This window comes from Microtus oregoni, unplaced genomic scaffold (assembly GCF_018167655.1).
Source record: "Microtus oregoni isolate MIOR12 unplaced genomic scaffold, Mior012 000000F_ref0000247, whole genome shotgun sequence".
Taxonomy (NCBI): Eukaryota; Metazoa; Chordata; class Mammalia; order Rodentia; family Cricetidae; genus Microtus; species Microtus oregoni.
Window position 1 is genome coordinate 6297851 of NW_024543059.1, and position 27288 is coordinate 6325138.

Below are 27288 nucleotides of genomic sequence, written 5' to 3' on the forward strand. Positions count from 1 at the left end.
CAGAGATTTTCTGCCCACTGTACTTTATTTCTGACAACCTTCCTCTGACATCAGTAAAAGGCCCTGCAACTGCCAGTCATGGCTTGGGACAGACGGGCTGTCATTCTAGCCAAAAGCCTCATTCCTAACCAGATTCTGGCATTTGCCAGGCATTTGGTAGGAGTCTTATGCCTTCAGGATACTGTGCCAGCATCTGAGGCCAGACAAGCTGACCCATGAGCTTACACGGCCAGCAACAGAAAGAGCTACCATTTGATGAGTTATACCAGACACTGTAGACCGGTATAGGAGACACTGTTACACACTATTTAAATATGGACTGTCTTATTTAACCATTATAGCCAAAATAGACAGCAGATGGGACTGCTTCTTCCACTTTGCATGTGAAGACCAGACTACCTAGGAACAGAAAAGTAACGTGTGCACAATTGTCTTACCAGGACTGGCAGCATCAGGCCTTGAACCCAGGTGCTGTGGTTGCAAAGCAGGCACATTAACCCCTCGTCTGTGCTACCCTCCCTCCAGAAGCCCTCTCTTATGCCTGATAAGCCACGGGCAGCATCCTTAGGCGGTGCCGTGTTTTAAATCCTCCAACCAGCCGCAGTGACTACCATGTTATTGCATTTTCCAGATGGAGCCAAGCAGGACTGAAAAGGGAGCTTCCCGAGGCACCGAGGTACTCTCTCTGAGGTCACTGAGGAGGAATGCATTCCTAGGCTAATAACATCTTATGGAAATGGGAGGAACCGTCCCATCACCCGGTACCGTTGGAAACGTTTATTTCCCCTGAGTGCGAAGTCGCTAGAACTGAAAATAGTTTACTGAGAACATTTTATAGATTCTTTCTGAGAACACAGGAAACTTGGACAGCAAAGCGGCAGGCCCCGTTTGTTACACACACGAACAGAGAGGCAGCTTCAGCTCCTCTCTGCATGAGCAGTCTCTCTAAGGGGCAGTCCTCAGGCTGTAGCCGGCAGAGAAAGCAAGCTTCAGGAACTTTCCTGCACACCCCTCAGCACTCACTCAGACCCCAGGATGCTTGGCGCTTCCTCTGAGCCTTCCTTGGGAAGGCTTTGCCCAGTCCCAGAATCCGACGCTCGCTGAGGTCTTCAGCATGGCTGTGCCCATGCCAACAAGACACATTCACTCAGGATTTCTCTCTGCCTACAAGCCCTCAAGAATCCTTCTGGGGCCTACAATCCTTCTGTTGATTAGCCCACTCCCTTGCCAACAAGAATCACAGAAAGAAAAAAACCTCGAAACCCACATCCAGAGCAGTCCTTTGCTATAGTTTATATGAACATTTTAAAAACTCTTAATACATTTCAGAAGGGGGAAATTTTATAGTCTGATCTCTGCAGCCCCGATAAATGCATTTTAAGAGAAAGAGAATGAATGAGCCATCAACATTTCATCAGGTCAGGAGTTTAAATGTAAAACTTCTCCCTCCTATTATCAATAAAGAGGGCTGATTTTAACGCACCGTATAATTTTAGTAATCACGCTTTGCCTGTGTTTGCAGTTAGCTGCACACCGCTCGCTCTGCTTAGCTCTACACCAAAGCAGGACTGGTACCCATTCACACACGTGCTCCATCCCACGGGGCCTCAGACCTTTCCAAAGTAGAGCCGAGTAGCCAGAAATGTGTCACGGTCATTGCTGTGTTGCGAGATGAGTTCCCTAGGTGAGACATCAATAAACCTGGGGCTGGCACCTGGTTATCCTAGTGCAAAGGCATCGCCCTCCTTGTTAGTGCAGGAGAGAAGCACTCACCTACAGGGAGAGGCCTGCCTGCCTTTCATAGTTCTCAGCTGGAATAAGCCCTTTCGCAAAAGACAGATTAGCAAGCAAAAAATGGAATTTAACAAGTATAGCCTAAGGAGTGGTTAGGACTTCGAGCTCAAATATGGTTTTCGATAAAACAAAAGAAATTAGGGGAGGGTCCTAAAGGAAAGAGATGGCGTGATGACCACAGGTGAGGTAAGCAAGAGTTATCAGGAATTTTCGTTGTGATCAGGTGGGCAGGGTACAACACAGAAAAAAAGATATTCTTCTTCATCTGCTACAGGCTTCCGATGTTATCTGACAGCATTCTTAGCTTTCATTGGAATAAGAGATCTGTTAATACACTCCAAAGTATTTGCCTAAAAAAATATCAGAGGATGTTAGGTCAGACACAGAGAACTAAAGATAGTGGAAGATAATCTGGCCACATTCCAACCCTCCATAATCGCAGTTTTAATCAGCTTGTAGAACACAGGTGTGGCTTTTCATTTTCCTGAAAACCTCAGTTCACAGTGAAACAGCTCAAAACCGTCTCTAAGTGGAAGAGGCATATCCTGGGGGTGGCCTAGTCTGTTGTTCTTCACCTGGAAGCTATCATGAGTAAGTTAACTCAGATGCTTACACTGCCCCCTTCACAAGTAGAACCTGATCCCCCAACTCTTCAGCGCATTTCTTTCCCCCGGCGCACTCACCAGCCTCTGTGCACTGACTAGCACTGCCCAGCACCACACACAGGGCACACACACAACTTGCCTTGGTGCCAACTCACCTAGTTTCATCCAGTGGTTTTCCCGTCACTTGACCATCATCACCTGTTGGCTTACAGCTCCCTGTGTCCAGAGCTGATGTGCTCAGCACGGGTCACAAACTAAGCCCGAGGGGAGGGGGCTGAACGACAATGAAAACAGACACACAGTTTGTCCCTGTGATGCTTACAGTCTCATGAAGGCACGTTAGCCAAGGAGCCACACAGTAAACACGGCTGTGTCTTCAAGGCGAAGAGACCGTGAACTCATACCAAGAACCTTCTACCTGGACTTGGAAATTTCCAGAATAATGAGAAGGAGTTAACTGCAGGAAAAGTGAAGAAGCATAGTGGCAGAAGAAACAGCCTGGACATGGCGGCACGGGGTCTGGAAGGGAAGCCGGTGTGACTGAGACGTGAGAATGAAAGGAATGAGTCAGCTTTATCTTGTCTTTCAGTCACAGTTGGTGAGAGGCTCAGTCTTAAATTTGGTCGTAGACATGTTAAATTCGAGTGCCTTTGACATACGTCAGGCAGGCAGTTAATAGAGGTCTAGAGCAATTCCTTCCAAGTTTGTGATGACTTTTGTCCTCTCTGGGGATAGTTGCTAATGACTGGAGATGTTGTTGTTGTTGCTGTTGTTGCTATTTCGTTGTTGTTGTTGTTGTTGCTGCTGCTGCTGTTGTTACAGCAGAGTAGAGGGTAGAGGTGTTTCTGGCATATAGTGGGTAGAGGCAAAGGATGTTACCAAAAACCCTGAAGGGCTCAGGACAACCTCACCCACACAGCAAAGAATTCTCTAACCCAAAATGTCAATAGCACCTAAAATGAGAAATTCTAGTGGCAATGTCTTAAGGTCCGTGTCCAGATGCTTTTGGTGCTGATGAGATCACACAGGAGACTGAAAGTGGAAGACTGAGGGGAAATATTGAGGAATGTTAGCACAAATACGACTGGGGGGCCAGTTTAAAAGAATAAACAAGAATAGTCAGAGAAGGTGGAAAACTCAAAAAAAAGGACTCGGGGAAGCCAACATTTGGGGACAGGGAATTAGTGAAAGTATCAGATTCTATCAAGGAGACAGAGAACGGACTGGGGAAAAAGCTTGCTGCTTTGGCAGAAGGCTAGAGTTCAGTTCTCAGCACCATCAACAGACAGCTCACAACTGCCTGTAACTCCAGCTCCAGAGAATTAAGCACCCTCTTCTGGCTTCCAGGGGTACTGCACACACACGGAGCACATACACACATGCAGACAAAATACTTACACACATGAAAGAAAAACAAATAATTCTTTTAAAAAAATAAACCAGAGGAGATGAAAGCTGGAAAGTATGCAATGCTTTCAAAATGGTGAAGCTATTGAAAGTTTAGTAATACAATGCTAATAAAAAACACACTACTATGGGTGGAGAATTAGAGGGAGGAACAGCATGCAGGCAGCTTCTGAAGACAAGCTGGGTTTTCATTTTGGTTTGGTTTGTTTGTTTTTAGTTTAGTGATAGAAGAGAGAAGAAAGAATATTTCTGAAAATGGATGGCATTCAGGACTCTTTGTGGGGGTTGCGGTCATTGCTCAGTGGGAAACAGCCCTTTCCATCACATGTGAGGGCCCAAGTGTGATACCCAACACCTACATTTAAAATAAGCTGAGGGGAGCAATGTGCAGCTGCCATCCTAGCACTAGGGAGGAACAGGCCAGGCTAGTTCAGGGGCTTGCTGGTCACCCAGCTCAGCCAAACGCTGTCTCGAAAAAGTAAAGTAGAAAATTCATGATTTCAGTCTCTGACTCTCACGTGCATGGGTGACAGGCATGTGTGTAAGGATCTCTCTCTCTCTCTCTCTCTCTCTCTCTCACACACACACACACACACACACACACACATTTTATCTTGAAAACCGAAACATAAATGATATAAGCACGTCATTATAATGGATATCTCTGGTATCCTGTCTTCTATAGATGCTGGATTATGTTTTGTTTCTTTAAAAAGTAGTCTTTTGTTCTAAGAGAGTGAACTAAACTGAATTCAAATTCCAAGCTCCGTCTGCCCAAATCAGCAAGAACTGAGGTCTCTGCTCAGTTCTTTGGGTTTCTTGCTGCAACCAATTGTATCAGTGCCCCTGCTACTCCCATCCAACCAATGACAGGGCTTTTTATACCCAGGCTTGAGAGTCCCTGAAGTTTCCAATTCCCTTCCAATTTCCCCCTGCACTGCCCAACTGCTCTTCCTAATCCCAACCCTGTTCTCGGGCACTCAATGTGTAAGTCGGCCTTCTGTTGTTCTGAGTCATTTGAAGATGGGCTTGTGCCCAGGCAAAAAGCTGCAAAGAACAGCTCCTGCTTTCAAAGGCAGATGCTCTTGCCACTTCTAGCACCATTTGGCCGAGCTCCCTTACTGTAAACCAAAAACACATATTTCATAGCGTAGCGGTAATATAAATTGTTTATATATGAGTGACTTTATAATAATTGTCTTCAGAAGGGTTATCCTATGTCACTCCCAGACACCAGGAACCTTGTTACACTTCTAAAATGATGACGACTTGAGTGTGTAAGTTTTACGGGTTATCTCCTAATATGAGAAAGAGTGAGAAGGGAACCCGCAAATGTACACATTCTCTTATCTCTAGCCCTAAAACAGAAGATTCATATCCACGCCTTTGAAGTCTGTATTAAACATTCTAAGTCAAGTAGCAAGCTATGAAGCATAGCATGCTCTATTATCTTACATTTGCAATTGTGCCCTCTGCCAGACTGGAAGGCTAAGTCTGAATTTGGTATTGTTAGACTCCCATGCCGACAGAGAAAAGTATTTCATCAAGCACCCCTCCCCTGCTTCCCTTCCCAGCTACATCTCAGAGGCCTGGTGCATACATATCTGAACATGCCAGCCCACATGTCCAGGTTCCGGTCCTGGCCATGTGCTCTGTTCTCTGGAGCAAGTACCTGGAGAGCAGACCCATCGCGGCTAAGGTAGTTGTGGGGCTAGCGAGTCAGGGGATTCTGGTACCGGATGTAGAGAGAAAAGAAGAGAAGAGGCATTCTCTAGAGAAGATGGCTGCAGGCGGGCATGCCCTTGACCCAGCACACTCCTGATTCTACGGAGAGAAGCGATTGGGAAAGACACCAGGACTCTTCAGAGCATTGAGACAAAATCCATCTTCCGTGGAGCTGGGGGCAAAAGTGGGCAATGCAGTTGATGCCGGTGCTCAGGGACTTTGCTTTGTTTCCACACTGACTGCCTGGCTTCTCTTTGTGTGCATGTTTCTATCTCCTAGTGGGCTGTTCATCACCATTCATGACAAGGGCCACCTGGCAACCATGCTGAACTCCTGGCCAGAGGACAATATTAAGGTATGAACCTGCTTTTATTGCTATTGCCATCTGTATTGGTGTTATTTCTACCTATGAAACGAGCCGTTATGACACTGAAGGCAGGATACTTCCCGCCCTTCCCAGGCCCCGATCACACACCAGCTAGAGCCACCACAAATGCATCACAGAAGAGATTTGCCTTAACTGCACAGCTAGGTAAAATTGCTCTCAGTTCATATTCGTCCAAAGAAATGCTTGCTATGTGCTGAGCTTCTGCTAAATGCACTGTGGATGTAGACCCTTTCCTTGTGGCTGTAGACAGAAACCAAGCATGGCCCTCTTCCGGAGTAAAGGATACCTCATGATGAAAGCAGGACAGTAACACAGCAGACCGGCCAGGTGGACCGTGATTGAAGCCAAGTGGACCGCACAGAGGGAGCTGCGGTGATCACAGAGGTAGGAAGACTTTCATCTCCGAGAGCTCTGAGGTGACGTCACGGGGAAATGACTTCGGAACAGGACCTTAGGTTGAGGGTTATGCAGACATTGGCGAGGACCTGCTGCATGGAAAGTTTACAGCAAGCAGGCTTGGGTTTAGGTGTGCCCAAGTGGCACTGAGCAGAGAGGAGATGCGTAGAGCGACAAAGCCAAGCTGCCACCGCTTCCCAAATACCCAGTCTCCTCCAAACATGAAGAGGGAAAAGGATGAGCTGACAGTATGGCCGCAAACTGTGTGGTGCTGCGCGTGGAGGGGCGCGTCTGAGGTAATTACCTTCTCTGGAAGCAATGTGAGACTAATGGCTCCTTAGTGAGAGAATGTCCAGCCCAGGAGTCAAAGTACTAGAGGTAAACATAGTGTAGCCCTGGGGCCAGCTCTTTGCTTTACCCTGACTCCCCTGGCAGGCTGTGGATCTCTGCAGGGTCCTGCTCCCTTCACCCCTTCTGGTTCCCTGAGCCCATTCCTCACCAGAAGGTACCAAATAGAGCCTCTATTGGTTTTCCACCCAAAAATGGCTCTCTCTCAGCAGTGTGAGAATTTAGAACAAGAACAGAAAAGGGTTAGGACCTCAGCTCTCTGCAGCCAGGTCTGAGCTACAGCCAAAGTTCAGTACTGGCCACAGGAAATAATTTGTCCTCGCGTCTCCCTCTGGGTGTGACTTTGCCCTATGCTTCTCCGCCTGGACTCCAGTTATGTGTAAGGCCTTGGCCTTGAAAGCCCTGGCCTCCGTCCCAGGAAAGCGCGTTTCCAGGGTGTGTCTAGGATGATACTCTAGTAAAATATTGAGGACATTGAGGGGAGCCAGCCCACTTAGTGGAGAATTAACTTGGGCGAACCTGGGCAGGCACAATGCTGAGGTCCTGCACACCGATCTTTTCCCCATGCCTGAACAGCTCAACTACAGAGAAGCCCCATGCATCAGCAGGCCCTCAGCAGGTGCCTGCCCAGGTGAACAACCTCAGTCAGCAGACGCACTGAGCATCTTCCGTGTGCCGGGCACTGTGCCAGCCGTAGAGATAATGCCTACAGTCCATTCAGGCAAATTGTGAGCAACTGGGACATCTAAAGGAAATTCTTCTTCCTCAACTGGAACTAAAAAGGTACCTCTTCCTCTAGGCTGGCACAGGGATCGAACCCCCATTGTTTCCTTGGCTGGGCACAATATTCATGATCAGTATTAGGTCCTTCTACAAAAGTTTCAAACTGACTAGCACTTGGGAGGCAGAGGCAGGCGGATCTCAGTGGGATTGAGGCCAGCCTGGTCTATAGAGTGAGTTCCAGGACAGCCAGGACTGTTACACAGAGAAACCCTGTCTCTGGGGAAAAAAAAATCCAAAATGAAAGTGAAAGACACCTTGTCTCCAATTCTTCATGTCATGGTTAAAAACCCAGGATATAAATTCAAAATAGAACCATAGGAGTTAAGTGACTATTCAATAAACGTGTCTTAAGACCCATCTAAATATTGAATACTAACTCCCAGAGGGGCAGTAACAGTGACCAGAGGAACAGAAACAGGGACTTTACATACTCTAGAGGAAGAGAGCCTAAAGTAGGTCACATATCGACATCCAGACCTCTTAAGAAGGGTGTAAGAGCCGGGCGGTGGTGGCGCACGCCTTTAATCCCAGCACTCGGGAGGCAGAGGCAGGAACCCTGTGAGTTCCAGGCCAGCCTGGTCTATCTACAAGAGCTACAGAGGAACCAAAAGCTACAGAGAAACCCAAATACAAAATAAAAAAAAGAAGGGTGTAAGATGCACAAGCTGATCTAGTCTGGTGAGAGCCGTGTAACCCAGTTCCATTTGACCACCCTTCAGTAAGCGTCTCCTCTAAGGAAGCTCCCGGAAGCTCTGTGTCTCCTCTAAGGAAGCTCCCAGAAGCTCTGTGTCTCCTCAAAGGAAGCTCCCCAAAGCTCTGTGATAAAGATGAGCAGGACCAAATTTAAGAACTCACATTCTGGTTAGATGGGCTTACCTGGAAACAAGGCCAGAATACCATGCCTCTGCTGCCAAGGAGAGGAACTTGCAGGGCGAGGTGTAGACAGGCTACCAGCTGTCCAGCCTCCTCCCCTGGAAGCTCCAAAGGGGACAGGTAAAGGCCTCGGACAATCCCCACCCTTTCTTTCTGTCTCACTTTTGAGAGGTTCCAGTGACCACCTAAAGGAAACAGAGCTGATTTTGTAAGCAGACACACAAGGCTTCTGATCATGAGTATGCCCCTTGCCTACTGTACGTGCGGATAGGCTTTCCCAGCTTCGCATTCCTGTTGTGGAGTAGGCATGACAACGCTGGTGGACTCTGAAGCTCATCCAGATAAACATTGTCTTTACAGAAGGTATTGGAAGCCGTTGTAGCATCTTTGGCTATGGAGGGTCAAAGGGCAGTCAGGAAAACAGAGGTTTCTTCTGGGAATCAGCCACAGATGCGTCATCATATGCCTTGTACACAGAAGTACTTTGTTTGGCCCTCAGCGCCTGTTAAAATTTTTGAATTTATAGGCAATATTTTTAAAGCATAGTTCGTTTAAAACAATAAATATAAAAGCACTTGGATTTTCTGACTTCTCTGGAAAAACTAAGTACTCTGAATATAGAGCCTGAATCATGGTGTGTAAACAAACTAACAGTAGCTGACTGGACTTTGCCTAACCCACCGCATGCTCCACCCTGGCTCTGATGGCTTCCTCCCCCATCACCCAAGGTGCCCCCTTCAGAAGTTCAGAATGTTCCGGCCTGCAGACTTTCCTATTCCCTAAAAAAATGAGAAGGTGAAGATCTATCTACTTCCACAGGGGCTCTCTGCTCCTCATCCCTCCACAGGGCATCGTGCCTGTGCTCAGAAAGAATTCCTCCTGAAAGCCCCAAGCTGGGCCCTGGAGGATGGGAAGGAGGAGGGGACATTGCTCAGAGGAGGACGAAGCATGCACAGTACTCACAAGGTCACCCACAGGTGAATGCTGGTATCTAAACTACATCTTGTGTCTGAGCTCTGCCCCACCCCCCCAACAGGTGATTCAAAGAGGCCGTTTCTCAAGGCCTAGGAAGTCTTTGGAACCTAATGTTGCTGACTGCCTGGCTAGAGAAGCGGGATCATTTCAGAAGACCTTCTGAATCGATTTGGAAGATGAAAAATTAACTTTCTGTGGTTTCCCAGCTAAAAAGTCAGGAACCTGAAATCCAGGAGAAGATAACTATGAGGTACCTACGACTCAAGGCCAGGACTCTAAAAGCTTCGAGGTCTTTCTTCTCCAAAGAGGAAAATGTTGCCCTGTGTAAATCACCCAGAGGAGTGAGCACCGCATCCTGTCTCCTTCCCGGAGTGCCCATTGCCTCCAGCAGGAGAAAGGCTCAACTGAGAACTTCTCTCCTTGTCAGCTTCCCAAACTCCTAAGCATCTCTCCCGACCCAGTAACAACACTCCTGAGGAGAGAGAGAGCCCTGCGTGGTGGAGCCACAGCGGCAACTTCCACCATGAGACACCCGCCGCACAGCTGTTAAAGCATGGTCCGGACTGCCAGCGCCGTGTGCCTGCCTACCACGCACAGGCCGATGGTGTGGTGAACACCTTCGGCATCGTGTCGGAGATAGGGCTTGCTGAAACTTTCTGAGACCGAAATCAACTTGTCAGGAAGGGCTCTTGGTTCAACAACTGGACCCCAAAAGGAGGGGAGGACACGAAGGCAGGGTGTCTTGTGTACTCCTGGGGTGGTCAGTCATTGGCTGTAGGCTGATCTTCAGAAAGAGGTACGGCTTCTGCGCAAGGTCGGGTAGAGAAATTTCTCCAGATAGGCTGGTGGCTAAGAAGAGCAGTACGGAAGAAAGCCCCTTCATTCCTGAATAAGGAACAACCTTGGGCAGACCTCTCCAGCCCCTTCATTCACACAGAACGACGCATCGAATTCTGTTGGCATCCTCAGGGCTTCTTACTGTCTTTGTTCTAAAGACAAGGAATCTGAAAGACTAGGTTCTTTGTGAGGAGTGGAACCAAGATTTGAAACTAAGGAATGTGGGTTATTTGTGCTATGAAGCAGGGGGAAAGGAAGGAGGGGTGATGACACCAAAGGGTGAAGCAGAAGGAAGTAGAAAAGCGGCTGGAAAAGTCTTGCCGGCAGCCCATAATCACACTAATAAATCTGAAACGGCCCACGAGCAAACCAGGACTCATGGTCTTCCAATCAGCCTTTGGTTCGCTAAGCTAAGGGCCATATCCAACAAGTCAGATAAGGTCATAGGTCTGAGGAGGGCAGGCAAGAAGGAACACAGCATACTATCCTTCAAACCTCTCCATTTGTCTAAGGAACAGGGGTGTCGTGACTTTTCCAACAGCCAAATAAGGAAATTGGAGTTCTGTCATTCCAGACATTGTTGCTGGCTTTTCAAACCCAGAGACACTGCCCAGACTTTCCCTAAGCCCTTGGCAACCCCCAGAACTAGTTAAGTGGTTCCCAGCATTAATTGGATTGCTATCAGGAACAATGAGAGGCAATACCTTCTCTCCGAATTTAACGATACTGGCTTTAATCCTGTCCAGCCAAGAAGCACTGTTGGAGCCATAGTTTGCCTGGCTAATGAACTAGATGTCACATTGCTGGCCTCAGAGCCAACTGCTAAGAAATCAAAAATAACACAACCTGATATTGCCCCTAAAAAGCGTACAACTTTTATGAAATACGTGGAAACATGAATATTTATAATACAAGGAAAAGACTGTTGGCTGCTTTGCACAAGGAACAATATTCTGGGAGTGCAAAGGAAGAGTGAGAAGCCCAGGAGGGAAGCTTCTTGGAGACCAGTGTGCTGGTTGCAGTGACCCACAAACAGCTCCACTGTCACCCCAGGAGGCTCCCCTTGCCCTGATGCTCATTGGCTTGTCCCTCCCACCCCATTCTGCCATTCATATAAAGTGCACCTCCTTGCTTCTCAACACCTTTTATGCAAGTCTATCCTGGACCTTAACTTTCTTTCTTATTTGTACCAGGATTTTGCTTTCAGGCCACCAACCAGCTCCCAAATCATGACAGGGAGACTTGTTATTAGTTTTAAATGCTTGGCCTTATCTTAGCTCTCTTCTCTTTAACTGTGTTTTGCCTTGGGTTTTTTTTTTTTTCCTTTTTTCCCTTCTGTGTATCTTACTTTCACTGGTTCTTGTGTTTGGCTGTAACTGCCTGGCTTCCATCTCCAGGAGTGTCTCTCTCTTTCTCCCTTGTTCTTTCCTCCTCCTCTTCTCTCCTTCTCTAGCCTTTATTTCTCCTCCTATTTATTGTCTCCACCTGCCAGGTCCACCTATCCCTCTCCTGCCTAGCTATTGGCTGTTCGACTTTTTATTACACCAATCAGGTGCTTTAGACAGGCAAGGTGAAACAAATGCACTTCTTCATATAATTAAACACACATCCTTACATCGTTAACCAAATGCAATGTAAACAAGTAAAACACACCTGTACACAGTTGCAGTAATATTCCTTGGCACAAAAGAATGTAACACCTTTTTGCCTAGGTAAAGTAATATTCCATAACACCCATTAAAGGTCTTTGATTCTGCCTGCATCCTCACAATTGCTGTCTGGTGTGTGCATCCTCTCATCTGCAGAACTTCTAAGAGTGAGTCACCCTCCGGGAAGATCTCAATCTCTCCTCCCTCTGCATTGTCCTGTTGCATTCAGGCCTCTGTCCCAAAGCTATAACAGCTGATAAATATGCTCCCTGTCTCATTTGGCTTCACACATATTTAATTTTATAGGTAATCAAACTAAAGTTCCTTCCCCAGGATATGTCTTACTAGCAAACAGGTGCTTTGTGCGTACTGATTAAGTGAATGAATATAGGAGCATCCATCATAACCATATGATCATGGCTGTCGTCACCATGAGCTCCGTCAACATGGGACGAGGGAAAGATTGATGATACCAGTACTGTGTCTAGTACACGGTTGGCCCTCGGTGATTCCTTGCCAACAGGTTACCCTCAGACAACCAAAGGATCTGCTTGATTCTCTGTTTTGTGATTCTAAGAAATGTTACAAGCTCTGTTCTTTGCACATTGGCCTCAAGATGCTGCAGCTGTAGCAGTGGCCTGAACTTTCTCATACCCCTCCCTTGCCATCTCAGGCCCCAGGTTTCAGGCTGAGGCTGTCCAGTTTCTCTGAGAGAGAGAAAAAGAGAGACTAGATGTGATTTCTCTCCAGCTGTTTCTGTGGCTCCCGACCCAATTTTCAGAATGCAGGGAACGCTGTCTTTCTGTCACTTGGCCTCAGCAAGCTCTCTCACCCCCTTGCCAGAAAGGACCAGTCACCTGCAGCTGATGGATCCCTCTGGCCTTGTCCCAGACCGGCTGCTTTCTTCCCAGCTGGCAGGCCTGGTTGCTAGGACTTTGAAAAGAGCACTTCATCATGCGGGTGGTGCTCCCGACTGAGGGTGCCCTGCTGTGTTTTTCAGGCTGTGGTGGTGACCGATGGAGAGCGCATACTGGGCTTGGGAGACCTGGGCTGCTATGGCATGGGCATCCCTGTGGGCAAGCTGGCCCTGTACACCGCATGCGGAGGAGTCAATCCACAGCAGTGCCTTCCCGTCCTGCTCGATGTGGGCACCAACAATGAGGTAACAGGCTGTGCGGGCCAGGAACTCTTGAGCCCCAAAGAAGATGAGGTGAGGGGGGCGCTTTTGTGGAGTAATTATATCCACATGGGCTGTTTCGTTCCCAGGATGCTATCGACCCCCATTCCCACATAGTTGTGAAGTAGTGGAGTCTCCTCTCCCAACCCCCTTTGCTTCTGAGTCCTCTGGCTTCTGCATCTTCCTCCTCTGTGCCCACAATGCCCTGGACTTACTTCTCCCGTTGATTCATGGGCCCACCAAGTTTGCAATCCTCCTTGGGGCTCCTCTCTGAGAGAGCAGCCAATGGTGAGACTAGTCTGTGTTCTGTATTTTGAAGGTGATTTGCCTTAGTGTTTGAACTAAAATTCAAAAAGAAGGCTCCAGGCTGAAATGTTGGGGACAAGCAGAAGAGTGTCCTGCAGATCAAGTGAGAGAAACTGAGCTAAGATGCTGGTCAATCCTTCTGTAGGATTCAGGGACTTTGTCAAGGAGATTAACCCCCAGCCAAGAGTTTGTCTGCTCCTGGTAACAGGCTGGCACGTTGTCTCTGGCTGTAATTCTCGGCCCTATGACTGGCAGAAAAAAAAAAAGCAGCTTCCACAGGTAGTGATGGCTCATGCCTTTAATCCAAATTTCAACCCAGCCTGGTGTATAGAGTGAGTTTCAAAACTAAACAAAATAAAACAAAAACACTATCTTTTTTTCTTCATTTCCAAATTGTTTGCTTAATTCAAACTTTCAGTTATTTTCACAAATGAAGCAAATATATCTCTATCCAACTGTCACGTTTTGCAAATTATAATTTTATGGAATATATGAATTATAGTAAAAATGAGTCTCATTATGATATTTTCATACACGTCTATAATATATGTCAAAGCAATTCCTTCTAACTAGCATTTACTTTTGAATTTAAGATCAGCGTGTGTTCTTTTAAAAATCAAAATTCAGAGATGGATTAAAAGTAAACTATTAGTCACATTATCGGTACATTTTTATATATATATATAGCATTTTGATGTTTTTAATATGTTCATGAAAAGTATGTTTATATATACACCTCTTTAGACCTGATCACCTACAGAGCAGTCCTGCCATTTCTAAAATCTCTTCCTCTTACTATGTTCCTGACCGGCCTATGGGATAGGGGACCCGGTGGTGGCGCAAGCCTCATAGCTGCTAAGTAAGGGCAGATCTCAAGTTTTGCTCCAAACCAAGTTCCCTTCTCCCAGCCAGACGTTTGAGTTTATACCAAGCAACCATATATATTTATACAATAAAACTGTATGTATTTATACATTAAGTAAAATTATATTATTGCATATATGTATCACATGTACATATTGCATATATGCAATAATATAATTTTAATGTTTTTCCTTCCAGTCTCTTTTCTCTCCAAACCCTTACAAAAACCAAACTTGGAGTTGCATTGCCTTACCTCTCTGAAGCCTGCTCTTTATAGTTTGCATACGTCAAGAGTTCCCTCTGGGGTTAACAACCATTACTCCACTCTGTCGCTGCACCCCAGTTCATGCAGGAAAGCCCACACAGCTGCACGTTTAGGTGTTCCCGAAGTTCTTGCAGAGGTCAGCTGTACTCCGGTCCCCACTTTGCCGATCAGTCATGTTCTCATCTCTGAGAGGCAGAAATATCGGTGCACATTGGAGGTGGGTGTTTGTCTAGATTAACGGAATGGGTATGCTTACTTATTGGGGAGCAGTGTTGTTAGCCAGAGAAGAACCTTTCCTCCTCCAGCACCGTGCTGTTTGAGGCAGTCTCACACTGGGATCTGGGATTTAATGGTTCACATGAGTTGGCCGGATAGTGAACTCTGAGGATCTTACCAGTGTGCGGCCCCTGCACTGGGATTGTGGATGTGCACTGCAATGCCCAGCCTTTTCCCATGTGGTTGCTGGGGGCGGAACTTGGATCCTCATGCAAATCAAACGCTTTAATCACCGAGCCATCTCCACGGCCCTATGGTGCGGATTCACGATCCACATTTGCAATCCACAATGATTCAGTTCAAGGAAAACTGATTTCCTCGTCTTCAGACAGCATCGTCTGGGTTTCTAAACAAGAATGAGATTTCTAATTCCTAGCAGGAAATACAGCTTCCTCAGGCTCCACCCTGAGATGGAATCTCCTCCTGAATTGAGGGATCCAGAAGGAGACCTTCCTTGAGAGCCAGAAACCTCATGGGATCAGGGGGTAGGCAGGAGAGGACAAGAGAAATGGATTAAGAAGCAGGGGCCCTGGCCCCATGCCACCAACAGGCTGGGTGAGTCACTTCACCTCTTTAGACCTGGCCCCTACAGAACAGTCCTGCCATTTCTAAAATCACTTCCCCTTGCCATGTCTCCTGACTGGCCTACGAGATGGGGCCGGGTGGTGGTGCAAGCCTTACAGCTGCTCAGCACGGCTTTGATTCATCACAAATCCATCAGAACAGATCTCCGAAAAGAAGTGGCAGTCGTGGATCAGGACCTTACACCCAGTTTGAGCCTCATAGGAGCACAGAGTGAAAGCCTCTGTCACTGCCTTCCCTTTCCACTGCAGAAAACTGAGGTCCAGAAACTTTAATTGGCTCAAAGAGATTCTAATCAGAGCCAAGATCCTCTGCCATATCCCACCCCTGCTGGGATTCTGGTGTTTTATAAGCCAACCTCATCTCTTGATCCATAAGATTACTAAAGTAACTTCAGGATATTATTCAAATTATTTTTTCTTTTCTTTTTTTTTTTTTTTTGTTTGTTTCTTTGTTGTTGTTGTTTTGGTTTTCAAGACAGGGTTTCTCTGTGAGACAGTCCTGGCTATCCTGGAACTCACTTTATAAATCAGGCTGGCCTCACACTCACAGTGACCTGCCTCTAACTCCTGAGTGCTGGGGTTAAAGGCATGCGCCACCACCATCCGGATCAAATTCTTAAAAGAAATGGCATTTCTCCCACAGTTCCCTGTTTGTGCCCCTTTCAGTATTTATCCATGACGCACGCACATATAGATGAATTTGTTACTTAGCTGCAATCATAATGCACCTGTATTTCGTTCTCATTTTTTTCAATCAAGGTTATTTTGTGAACATTTTCTTTTTACTCCTTTAATCAAAGTTTACTGGGTGTTTAGTAGGTGTCGGGCACTCTGGTAGGCTTGAGGGAGATAAATGAACCAGGCCTGGGTGGAGCTGTCCAGCTGTCGGGGTTTCAACACTGCCACATAATGGGTCATGTATTACATCATCACTCAGAGTGTCTGCTTCTCCCCTGAGTGCTGGATTCCAAGCATGAGAATTCAAAGTGGCCAAGTGAACCAGTGTTACAAAAACGGTGTTTAGCCCCCTTCAAATGGGTCTGCTATGTCATGTCCCATAGTAAAACTGTTCAAAACACATCTGTCGCCGGGCGGTGGTGGCGCACGCCTTTAATCCCAGCACTCGGGAGGCAGAGGCAGGCAGATCTCTGTGAGTTCGAGACCAGCCTGGTCTACAAGAGCTAGTTCCAGGACAGGCTCCAAAGCCACAGAGAAACCCTGTCTCGAAAAACCAAAAAAAAAAAAAAAAAAAAAAACACATCTGTTTCTAATTCTTGTACGAAAACACCACCAGGTAAGATACCAATATGGACTGGAGAAGTGTCACAGGGCCCCCTGCGAGGCGAAGAGCTACAGACAATTAAAGGCCTCTAGGAGAGTGAGAATCAGTTTTCTCTGGGGACAATCCCTCTGATAGGTTGTCCAATGCTAAGTGGTCAGTCCTAAATGCATATACATATGAGCACAACACTAAATGAACGCTAGAGAAAACACACATGTATACACACACACACATATATATACCAAATTAAAGAAGAGCTCATAAAGTTGAGAGTTCAGAGAAAGTTGCAGAGACAGGGGAGGTGTTGGAGGTGGGAGATTATGGGGTTGAAATGATTTCGATATAATACTGGTGTCTAAAAATCTAAAATAAAATAAATGTTTCTTAGTGAATCTCTTTGTAAGGAATTTTCCCCAGGACCCTTGGGGTGCAACTTTCGCTGAAAGCAATCCTGGACTGTAGGGGAGGAAAGCTGGGCCTTATCGCTTCCACTGCCTCTAGTAGTACAGGGAGGACACTGTTGTGGGATGTTTTTGTGTCCAAATAGCAAAGCCATCACTGTGTGTGTCTCTGTAAAACAAAACAGAAACCTCCTGAGGTGACAGCAATTGAATGAGTGTCAGAACACCCTTCTAAGCTTCCTGTTGAGAGGAAACATCTGCTTTCTACATTCCCGAAACTGAGTCACTTTTACCTGCCAACACCAAGCATATTTGGAAAAATAAACGCATGGATCAGGGATTCCGTAGAGGAGGGATGTCCCAGGGTTCGGTTCCAAGGGCTTTGGGGCGAGGAGTCGTGGCTGCGTGTGGAAGAAACCAAGTACAAGATGGCCATATTGTCCAAGGTAGAAGGAACCAGAGGCAGCATCTCATACCAACCTCTTCACTCCATGTAAGAAAAGAGGCCCAGAGCATAAATGTCTTCCCTAAGGATTCGTTCCCAAATCCTGCACACATGGTCCTCTACAGTGAGGTTCTTCGGAACAGCCCGCAGTGCTCAGGCTGCCCTCCTGGGCCCCGAGAGTCTAATATTTCCTGAACTCATGAACCTGTGTTCACCTCCTGGGGCGATGCCTTGTGGCCCTCTGAAACCTGCTATGTGGCTGATGAGGATGCTGGCATCTGTGGACAGAAACTCTCTGTGTGACTGATGAGGATACTGGCATCTGTGGGCAGACTCAGGGGGAAACTAGCCACAGACCCAGACTTCGAAGACTTGGTGAGAAAGAACGGAGTCAGTTTCTGTGCTGGGGTCAGCAGTTTCTTCTGTTCTGCAAGTTTGTTGTCTCTGAGACTAGAATAAACTTCATGGTGCAGTACTACCAGAGAGCCCACTCTCCGCGTGCATGTGTGAGGATGCTACCCCAGAATCTTTGCACCTTCTCCTGGGCTTAACTTAATTTTCCATAAAATTAAGCAATAGAAATAATTACAATTTGAGGGGAGGGTGCTATGTCCACAAAGTTGACCCCATGCCATAACCTCCTGAATACACAGATTTGAAGGAGGGTGTTATGACCATGGAGTAGACTCCATGCCATGGCCTGAACACACCAATGTTCTTCATGACCTCTTAGCCTGCCTGTTGCTACTCAAGGTAAATATTTTTTTAACCAGAAGGTTAAATACAACATTCTGTGATATGTCCAGGGAAGAGGAGGAAAAACTATTTGTTTTCCATGACATTTTGTCTCCAAGGAAAACCTTAGCAAGGCAGAGCTAGGCAAACAACCCAGAGTGTGTACTCAGCCCCATTACCACAGCAGAGGGAGAAGTTCCAGTTTGCCTTCTTTGGGTAAATTTATTTCACCTATAATTCTCATCGCTATTTATTTAGTTCCGAAGGGAACTTAGTAACCATCTAAGAGAGAAAAGATTTAGTCATCAAATTAATACTTAGGTACCAGGATACCTTGTACACGCCAGAGCTGGGGAATGAATAGGTTCAGTCCCTATCCTGTTCTAAAATAATGGTTTCTTCCCTTCCACTCCCACCAGTGGGTTTTGTGACCCAAGACAGTTCACTTCGACTTTACAAGTCTCAGGAATCCACTGGGAGGAAGCTGAAGGAGGAGATTTCCAAGATCTACGTTTTTAGGATGGAATAGTAGAGCGGGTTCAGTAAGTGGATGCTCTCTGTTCCAGGAGCTTCTCAGAGACCCTCTGTACATCGGCCTGAAACACCGGCGTGTTGGTGGGAAGGCGTACGATGACCTACTGGATGAGTTCATGCAGGCCGTGACGGATAAGTAAGTGGGCCTTGGGAGAGAGCTCTTAAGACGTGCCGTGGCCAGAGTCAAGCCTAGCTTTGGAAGAATGGAATTTCCAAATAAGGCTGTGGCTCTATCCTTTGGGGTGGATGGTCTGAAAATTTCAGCCTGACGCATGCACCTGAAAGCCTGGAAGCCATGTGGGGTGGGCCTGTCTCCAGGATAACTGCTAGAAGGCACTGGGATGTGGAGGTAGCTAGATTCTGTTGTTCTGGGAGGGATACCCTCTGGGTCTGAATTGCTCGGGATAGTTTGTATGAATATAGACTCTGCTCTTCTGGTGAAAAGACGTTAGCCTCCTAATAAAATGGCTTTGGGAAGCAGCTCGCCATATTCATCTTCACACATGCACGCACGTGCGCACTTGGTTAGGTCAGGTTAGGAGAAGGTTAATAGACCAGTACAGCAGACTCCCCAAATCCAAGCCTTCTAGATTTGTGGGAGCTCTTGTCTACTCTGGAGAGCATAATGCTGGCAGCTCCACCCTACTCCCCTGTTTATTCTGCCAGCCACCATGGCCGCCCACACCCCTGGCATGCTACCAGGTTCTAGTGATGCCCTCCACAGGCTGGGTAAGCCAGAGCTTCGGCGATTCAGGGGAACCTATAGACATACTTCATTCTCCCTAGAAAAGAGCTGAAGTCATATTGTGGTTCTTTGGCATGGGAAGGGTGCTGCGGAAAAGAGAAAGTTAATAATGGGGTACAGAAAATTAATAATGGGGCACAGGATGGGAGCAGAAATTTGTGTAAGCCAGAGGGCCAGGGATCAAATGCACACCTGGAGAAGTTCAGGCTTAGAAACACACACTGCATCGTGGGAAGAGAGTCAAGGAAGAGGAAGGTAGGAGAAGAGATAGATGAATCAGGCTTGATCTTTTTCCAGGCAAGAAGGGAGTTGAGTGTGTACTCGGGGGGATTGCCACAATGGTGTGCCAAAGGTCTAGGCTGAGGAAGAAGGGAAATGAGGACCTGGAGAAGCGGGAGGTAGGGAAGGGACGAGGAAAGCTGTAGGACTGGCAGACCGCAAGTCCTGGTGAGAACTGAGAACCAGCACCCTGGGAACCAGGCGGAATAAACTGGATGAAGGGGAGCGATGCTCTGAAGGTCACATGTTGACAGTCGAGACCACAGGGGAAATGCACTGCTGGGGTGTGGTCACCAAAGAAGCTCGTCCACAAGCTGGTGCATTAACAGAAGGACAGCATCTGGAACAAAGGGGGTGCGCCCCACTTCATCCCTCCCCTTTCAGACTGTCTCAGTGCCACCTCCAAGTCCAGACCAAACATGCCTTTAAAGAACAATAGCCCTGACAGTGGAGGGAAAGAAATGCTTGATTTGGCAGTGAGAAGGCTCTGAGGCCACTCTGGATCAAGGAGTAGGATGCCTTCTGGACATCTGCAAGCTATTCTTCCAGAAGACTTGTTTCTGTATGTCCAAAGGAGAGCTGAAGGGTTCAGGGCCAACAGAGGCCATTTGGGGCCCAAAGTAAGCATCGTGGTACACGGAATTCTGATTATGTGTTCTCTGTCCTGGAAGGAGCGCCAGGATATGTTGTTTGGCATTTAGATGGTGAGAGTATGGATGGATTTAAGCAGCACAGCCTCCTGAATGTGTCTTCTTCCCACTCCATGACTCTGGTCTGGCCTCTTAAGAATGCCATGGAGCTGGCAGGATAGGTACTATCTGGCTCACTTTAATGGAAGAAGAAGCTGAGGACCTGAGATGACAAGGTCACTGTCGTGGCTCACCAAGTCCTTGGCTCACAAGGTACCCAGGAAGTACCATGCAGGACTGTGAGGTGAACCCAGTGTGCCAACTCCACCTGCAGGCTCTTTCTTATAAGGCTTTGTGACCTGAGCAAAGGGAATGGCATTGCCTTAGAGAGCCGATTTTTTGCTTCCTGTTTCCGGCACTCATTGCCTGCTTTATGAGTCAGTAGTCAGTCCATGGCTCCCCAAAGAGAAATCTTTCTATCCGTGGGAGAGAAGGTTAAATATATTAACCTTAAATATATGTAAGAGGCTTTTCAAATCATCATCAAAATCTATCCACAGACACACAGGCATCCAGAGGAAACCCTTAGAGAAGGGTGTGTGTCAGCCTACAGGAATGTGTCCTTCTGCCGGAGAGGTGATGGACGGGTTGACAGCTCATTGTTTTGACTTTCTAACAAGATAGAACAAATGTTTCTGTCGATACTGTAGGTGGAAAATGAGCTGGTCTCCCCAGGTACCCTTGGGAATGTTCTAGCCCCACAATGGAATGCCTGGCCTGAGGTTGAGTCAGAAGCCCTGAAGCCAAACACACTATATTTTAAGAAAGAACCTTGGGAAATCGTGACTCCTGCCTTCAATGTCCTCATTGCTGCCCAAACATCCTGCCAATAAAAAGCTTCCTCTTTCTGCCTTCCCTGCTAACTGTTGCATCTGTAGATTCTAGGTGGTAAAAAAGAGAAGTATTGACAAGACTTCACTCTGACTCAATTCCTATCCTGAAGGTAGTTCCTGAGGAAGACACGCCAAAGCAGAGGAACATCCGGTTAAGTCTGTGAACCACAGGGACTAGGATGTAGCTCAGTTAGTTAAGTGCTTTGCCTAGCATGCTCAGTGGTCCTGGGTTCAATCCCTAGAGCCCACTGGGCATGGCAGCACACAGCTGTAACCCCAACTTTTAGGAGGCAGACGAAGCTCAAGGTTCTCCTCAGTAACAAATTCTAGGCCAGCACGGTTACATGAAACCCTGTCTCAAATAAATAAATAAATAAATCTGTGAACCACACTAGAAAGCTGAGTGTGGTTGTCAAACCAGAGGCAGATTGATCTTTCAAGCCCTTGTCTTTCTGTCTTTGCTTCTCTCCTCTCCTGTGTGGTGGGACCTGAAGCATCGTATCTGGGTACCATGTCCCGGTGGGACAAGTTCTCCTCCACAGTTTTTGTTTATATTTCTTACTTAAGTTACTAACAGGAAATGCTCTGGAAATGGGAGAAAAGCAGAGGAAATAATGGTATAGCTACGTATATCTCCACGGAAATGTGCTGAGTGATACAGAAAGGCATCTTTACCTAGCATTTGCTATATTCCAGCCACTAAGCCAGGCTGATAAGTAATCTGCAAATATATAAAGACCTCTGCTCTCAGAAGAGCATGGAAACACATGCCTATAAACTCAGAATGCACGAAGATGAGGCAAGAGGATCATGAATTTAAGACCAGCCCGGGCTACATAACGAGACCCTGTAGCAAAACATCCTGATCCTATTCTCCAAACTACTGCGTTCAGAACATTTCATCTGTGTCTGCTGGTGTTTGGATAACCTGACCTGCCATGCTTTCTTTGGCTCAGTGTCGATGTAAGTCAGTAGTTCAGGAAGAGTGGGTCCTCTGGTGGAAATATAAAAAGTTGTGAGCTCCCAGCCCATAAACATTAAAGTTGAGGGGCTGCTTGCAGCCCCTGAGGCTGAAGGAAGGAAGAAGAGAGGGTGACTCTCCACCACTTCCTGAACTGTGCCCAAGTGCTCTGTGAACTTTAGGATTCGGCTGGGATATTGTTGGTAGGTACAGTGAGGAAGGTTAAGTAGAAGGTCTCATTTGTTCTTCTAGCCTCGACTGTTCAGGATTTTGTGTTCAACAGGGAAGATATTGTGGTGGCATTGTCTTCCCTGAGCAGGTGACAAGGTCTGTAGCACATATAAAATACTACACACAATACATTTGGTATCTGTGAGGACTCCGGGATCCAGCCTCCTAATCTCATGAGCATTTACTCCAGCTGGTCCTGCAGCTCCTCTAGCTCAATAGCAAGTCAGAGGCTAATGTAGCCTCCATCTTAGTCTCCATGTGTTCAGAATATTTCCAGAGTTAAACCAAGTTTATCCCCCCCCCACTTTCTCTCCATGAAATGGAAACTGATTCCTCTAGTGTACAAAACTCTGCTGGATTATGTTCCCTTGGATATATCCAACCCCACTCCCTATCCACTGCAGAACAGAACAGAGGATTAAATCAAGTAGGTGTGTAAATGCCGAACTAACCCCCATACCCCAACACACACATCTAACTGTTCTTCTGAATCACCAAGGGTGTTTATAAAGAATTCAGAGTCTCTGGGTTGAAACATGAACATCTGTATTTGTAAGCTCTGGTACAAAGTGGTCTAGTTTCACCACTGTTGATGTGATAAAATATCCTGACCAAAAGTAAGATAGAGGATGGGGGGAAAGGAGTTTATTTGGCTGACAGTCTATCATTGAGAGGAAGCCAAGGAGGGAACTCAAGAAACCAGACATATCACATCCACAGTCAAGAGCAGATAAAGAATAAACTCATGGGTCCTTGCTCAGTTACTGCCCAGCCAGCCTCTTCCACTCTTATACAACCCAAGGCCCCCTGAATAGGGAATAGTCCCACTGACAGTGGGCTGGGTCACAATCAAGACAATTGCCCCACAGACATGCCCACAGGCCAATATGATCTAAACAATCTCACAGCAAAGAGTCTCTTCTCAGGCAATTCTAGGTTCTGGTAAGTCAGCAGCTGAAACCAATCAGTACCTGAGCAAAGAATTATCTGGATTCATATTCACCAAATTGTTAATAGCGATTGCCACAACAGAACGAGATTGCCTGGGAATTTGGCTTACCAAATTACTCATTTTCTCATGCTTATTTATTTATGTACAGATACTTCTTTTGTAACTAAAAGACAAAGCTTTAATTAGGAGTGTCCTAGTGTTTCTATTGCTGTAAAGAGGCAGCATGACCACAGTAACCCTTATAAAGGAAAACATTTAATGGGTGATGTAGACGGAAACTTCTGTCCTGCCCAGTCCTGTAGCTGTTCTGTCCCAAATAAACACACAAGGGCTTATATTAATTATAAACTGTTTTGCCTATTGCTCAGGCTTATTACTAACTTAAATTAACTCATAATTCTTATCTGTGTTTAGCCACGTGGCTTGGTACCTTTTCTCAGTGAGGCATTCTCATCTTCCTTCCTCTGTATCTTGCTTGTGACTGCATCTCTGCCTTTCCTCTTCCCAGAGTTCTCCTAGTCTTATACTTCCTGCCTGGCTACTGGCCAGTCAATGTTTTATTAAACCAATACAAGTGACAAATCTTTACAGTGTACAAGAGCATTATCCCAAACAGGATGGCTTACAGTTTCAGAGGTTTAGTCCATTATCATCATGGTGGGACATAGCAGAATGTGGGCAGACATGGTGCTGGAGTAGAAGCTGAAAGTCCTACATCTTACAGGCAACAGGAAGTGAACTGGGTCCCTGGAAATAGGCCTTACCTACTCCAACAAAACCAGACTTCCTAATAGTGCCATTCCCTATGAGCTTATGGGGGCCAATTACATTCAAACTACCACAATGAGCTAAATAGCAATTCTCACCCAGAGCTCATTTCTCAATTTTAAAAAATCTAATTAATAAAAAGTATCTATTTATTCTCTTGGTGCACTGGATACTGGTATAATCTAGATGCCTAAGGCCAATAAGTAATTCACTTGCTTTAAGTTATTTAACATTGTCAACAACCCTATTAGTCAGCTTTTCATGACTCTGATGAAATTATGAAGATAATAGCTATTAGTTAATAGCTGTGGAGGTTCCAGTTCAACATCAGGAAGATCTACTGCTTTGGGCCTCTGACAGAGACACTACTATAGCAGAGAGTTTGTTGTAGAGCACACCATCTGTCCCGTGACCAGAAAGAAGAGATGAGCCATGTCTCATAATTCCCTTGGAGGGAAAGTGCTCCATTTTCTAAGGACCTAAGTGGTGGTTTGAAAGAAAATAGCCCCAAAGGGAATGGGACTGTAGGAGGCTTAGCCTTGTTAGGGTGGGTGTGTAGCCTTTTAGATGAAGTGTGTCACTGGGGGTGAGCTTTGAGGTCTCCTATGCTCAAGTTACTCCAAGTGTCACAGACTTCTTCCTGAAGCCTGACTATCAAGATGTAGGACTCTAAGTTTGAGGCTATTGTAGACTACGGAAACTTTTAAAGTTGTACTGAATGCATTTTTGCATTATGATATAGTTATACGCCTTGGGGGGCCAGGGAGAGGAATGTGGTGGTTTGACAGAAAGTGGCCCCCAAAGGGAGTGACACTATTAGTTGGTGTGACTTTGTTGGAGGAAGTGTGTCCCCGTGGGGACAGACTTTGAGGTCTCTAGACCTCAAACTACTCCCAGTATCACAGACCACTTCCTATTGCCTGTCTTTCAAGATATAGGACTCTCAGTTCTAGCACCATGTCTGCCTGCATGCTACCATGTCAAACCATGATGATTGTAGACTAAACCTATGAAAATGTAAGCCACTCTAATTAAATGTTTCACTTTGTAGGAGTTGTCATGGTCATGGTGTCTCTTCACAGCAATAGAAACCCTAACTAAGACAGTCCCCATCTCCTAATGGTTACCTCCTAGCAGTATCTGGGGACTAGGCCCTTAATCCGTGGGCAATATTCTTATAAATTCTACCAGAATCTAATAACTAGGTGTGTGACTCTCTTATATCACTAAAATATAAGTCACAGTAAGGGACTGTCCTATCTTTTCCATCTACTGATGTAGCTCACACATCCAAAACAATGCTGACTGCAACATGGGTTATCAGATGAGAGACCTGAGACCCAGGAAGTCAAGGAAACTGCTCGTGGCCACACCCCCACTTAACCGCAGAGGTGAATTACAAAGGTGATCTAACTGCAAAATTCACTTTCTAATGGGATATTTTCTATTGCTGTGCCATCACGTGAAGGAAATGATAGCTAACATTCTCCAGACACTTTCTTAGTAAACCAAAAAAGCAAAAGAGAGGGAAATCGTATTATTAAAGCTATTCTACTTAGCTTACTCCTGTTTTCTCTGTCTTGGTCAAGGGCAAAGTTAGTGCCTACCCGTTCTCTCCAGAGGGCACTGTAGAGGGACTAGACATCAGTTACAAATCTAGACAGTCTCTAGCTTCCATTGGTTGTAGGAATTCCTACAGCCAGTAGCCTTTAAGTTACCCGCCCACTTGGGCGTGGCCTCTTATACTATTTATACCCATGTAAAGTGCGCATGGGGACTCTTTTCTGGCTGCAGGATTTGGTTGCTGTTCCCCATTCTAGCAGAGGATTCTGATTTGTGAGTCTATCCCTAGATAAATAACCCTCTATTATTCTCAATTCTGAGCTAGTGTGGGATTTCTTTTAAGCATCCTTCTTCAAATGGTGAATGAAGCATCCTCTTACTTTACTCAGATGAGTCATCCCATACTCTCCAGTTTCTCCTTCTTGATGATAGTTGTCCACTTGCCCCGTCACTCACCAGAGCTGAGCAATCCCACAGCTCTCAACCAACCTCAAACCTCAGCCAGCTCAACTCAACCCCAAGGGGACGAAGCACATGTACTCATGCTCCTGTGGTAGTTTTTAAAGCAACATAAGCCAGGGAAACCCTTAGCTTCTGACATCCAGACCACAGTGAAAGCTAAGGATTGTGTTTGCATTTTAAAAGACCGTAGAAAGAGCATTGTTTGGCTCTAAGCTCTTACTGTAGCATTTCAAGATGGTCCTCACACACTGTGTGCTGACAGTCTCCAAATATGGTCTGGTTCTCTGTTTTATCATCAAAGGTCATAAGTCTTCATGGAGCCTAGCTAGGTCTCCGTGAGAGGTTCTGACTCTGGGGAAGATCAGTGTATGATTGTATCATGGATTGTATCAGTCCTGAACAGAGAAATACAAATAATGAGAGAGACTTTGTGGAGGATGCCCATGGCCTCATGACAACCGGAACACACAGTCTATAAGAAAATGGGATCTGTTATCTGTGGAGTTCCAGGTGGGTGAGAGAAATGGATGGGAGATTTAGGAACAGGACTTTGTGGAATGAGTTGCTGTAACTTAGAGGAGAGGGGGAGAGTTCAGGAGTGACCTTTGAGAGGTTGAAAGGTCGGCGGTTAGCCTCCACCCTCTTCCTAGATCGAGATTACTGATGCCTTGTGTGATTGTCTAAGAACCGAGACAAACAGGGAAACTCCGGAGGAAATCCAACTGTTCATGAAGTGTTTTCTGTCTGGCCTGGACTCGCCCCCTCATAATGATGAAGGAGTGGCCACATTATCCTGACATGTTTGCTGGAAATTGTTGCTTCCTGAGACCATCTTGATAGTTGTTGGGATTTCCCCAATGAGGTCAGAATGTCATGTAAGGAGCCCGCTGGTCTGGCTTCCAGGCAGGCACAAGAGGAGCTTTCCCAGGCTGGGATATGGGAAGTAGAAATTCGCTGGGGTCCTCCCTCACATTCCAGGCTGAAATCTCGTCCCCTAGTTCCTCAACAAATGAAGCCACAGTGACCACAAAATCACCTCTGGTGACCAGCCACCACAGTCAGTCCCGTATTTGAAACCCTACCTTACGCAACACTAGAATCTGGGTCTCTCTTTCTTCTGCCCATTAGCTATGCACAGAAGACAGCTCAGCTCCCA

The 27288-nt window shown here is 46.3% G+C and overlaps 1 protein-coding gene across 2 annotated transcripts in view; it reads left to right on the plus strand.

Annotated features, from left to right (window-relative positions):
• Me3 (malic enzyme 3) overlaps positions 1–27288 on the plus strand; it is a 154755-nt gene that overhangs the window by 99298 nt on the left and 28169 nt on the right. For both annotated transcript variants that reach the window (XM_041654647.1, XM_041654638.1), the window contains 3 exons: positions 5811–5886; positions 12781–12942; positions 18682–18785. In XM_041654647.1, the coding sequence (XP_041510581.1) occupies positions 5811–5886; positions 12781–12942; positions 18682–18785 (342 nt within the window). The remainder of the gene's footprint in view (positions 1–5810; positions 5887–12780; positions 12943–18681; positions 18786–27288) is intronic.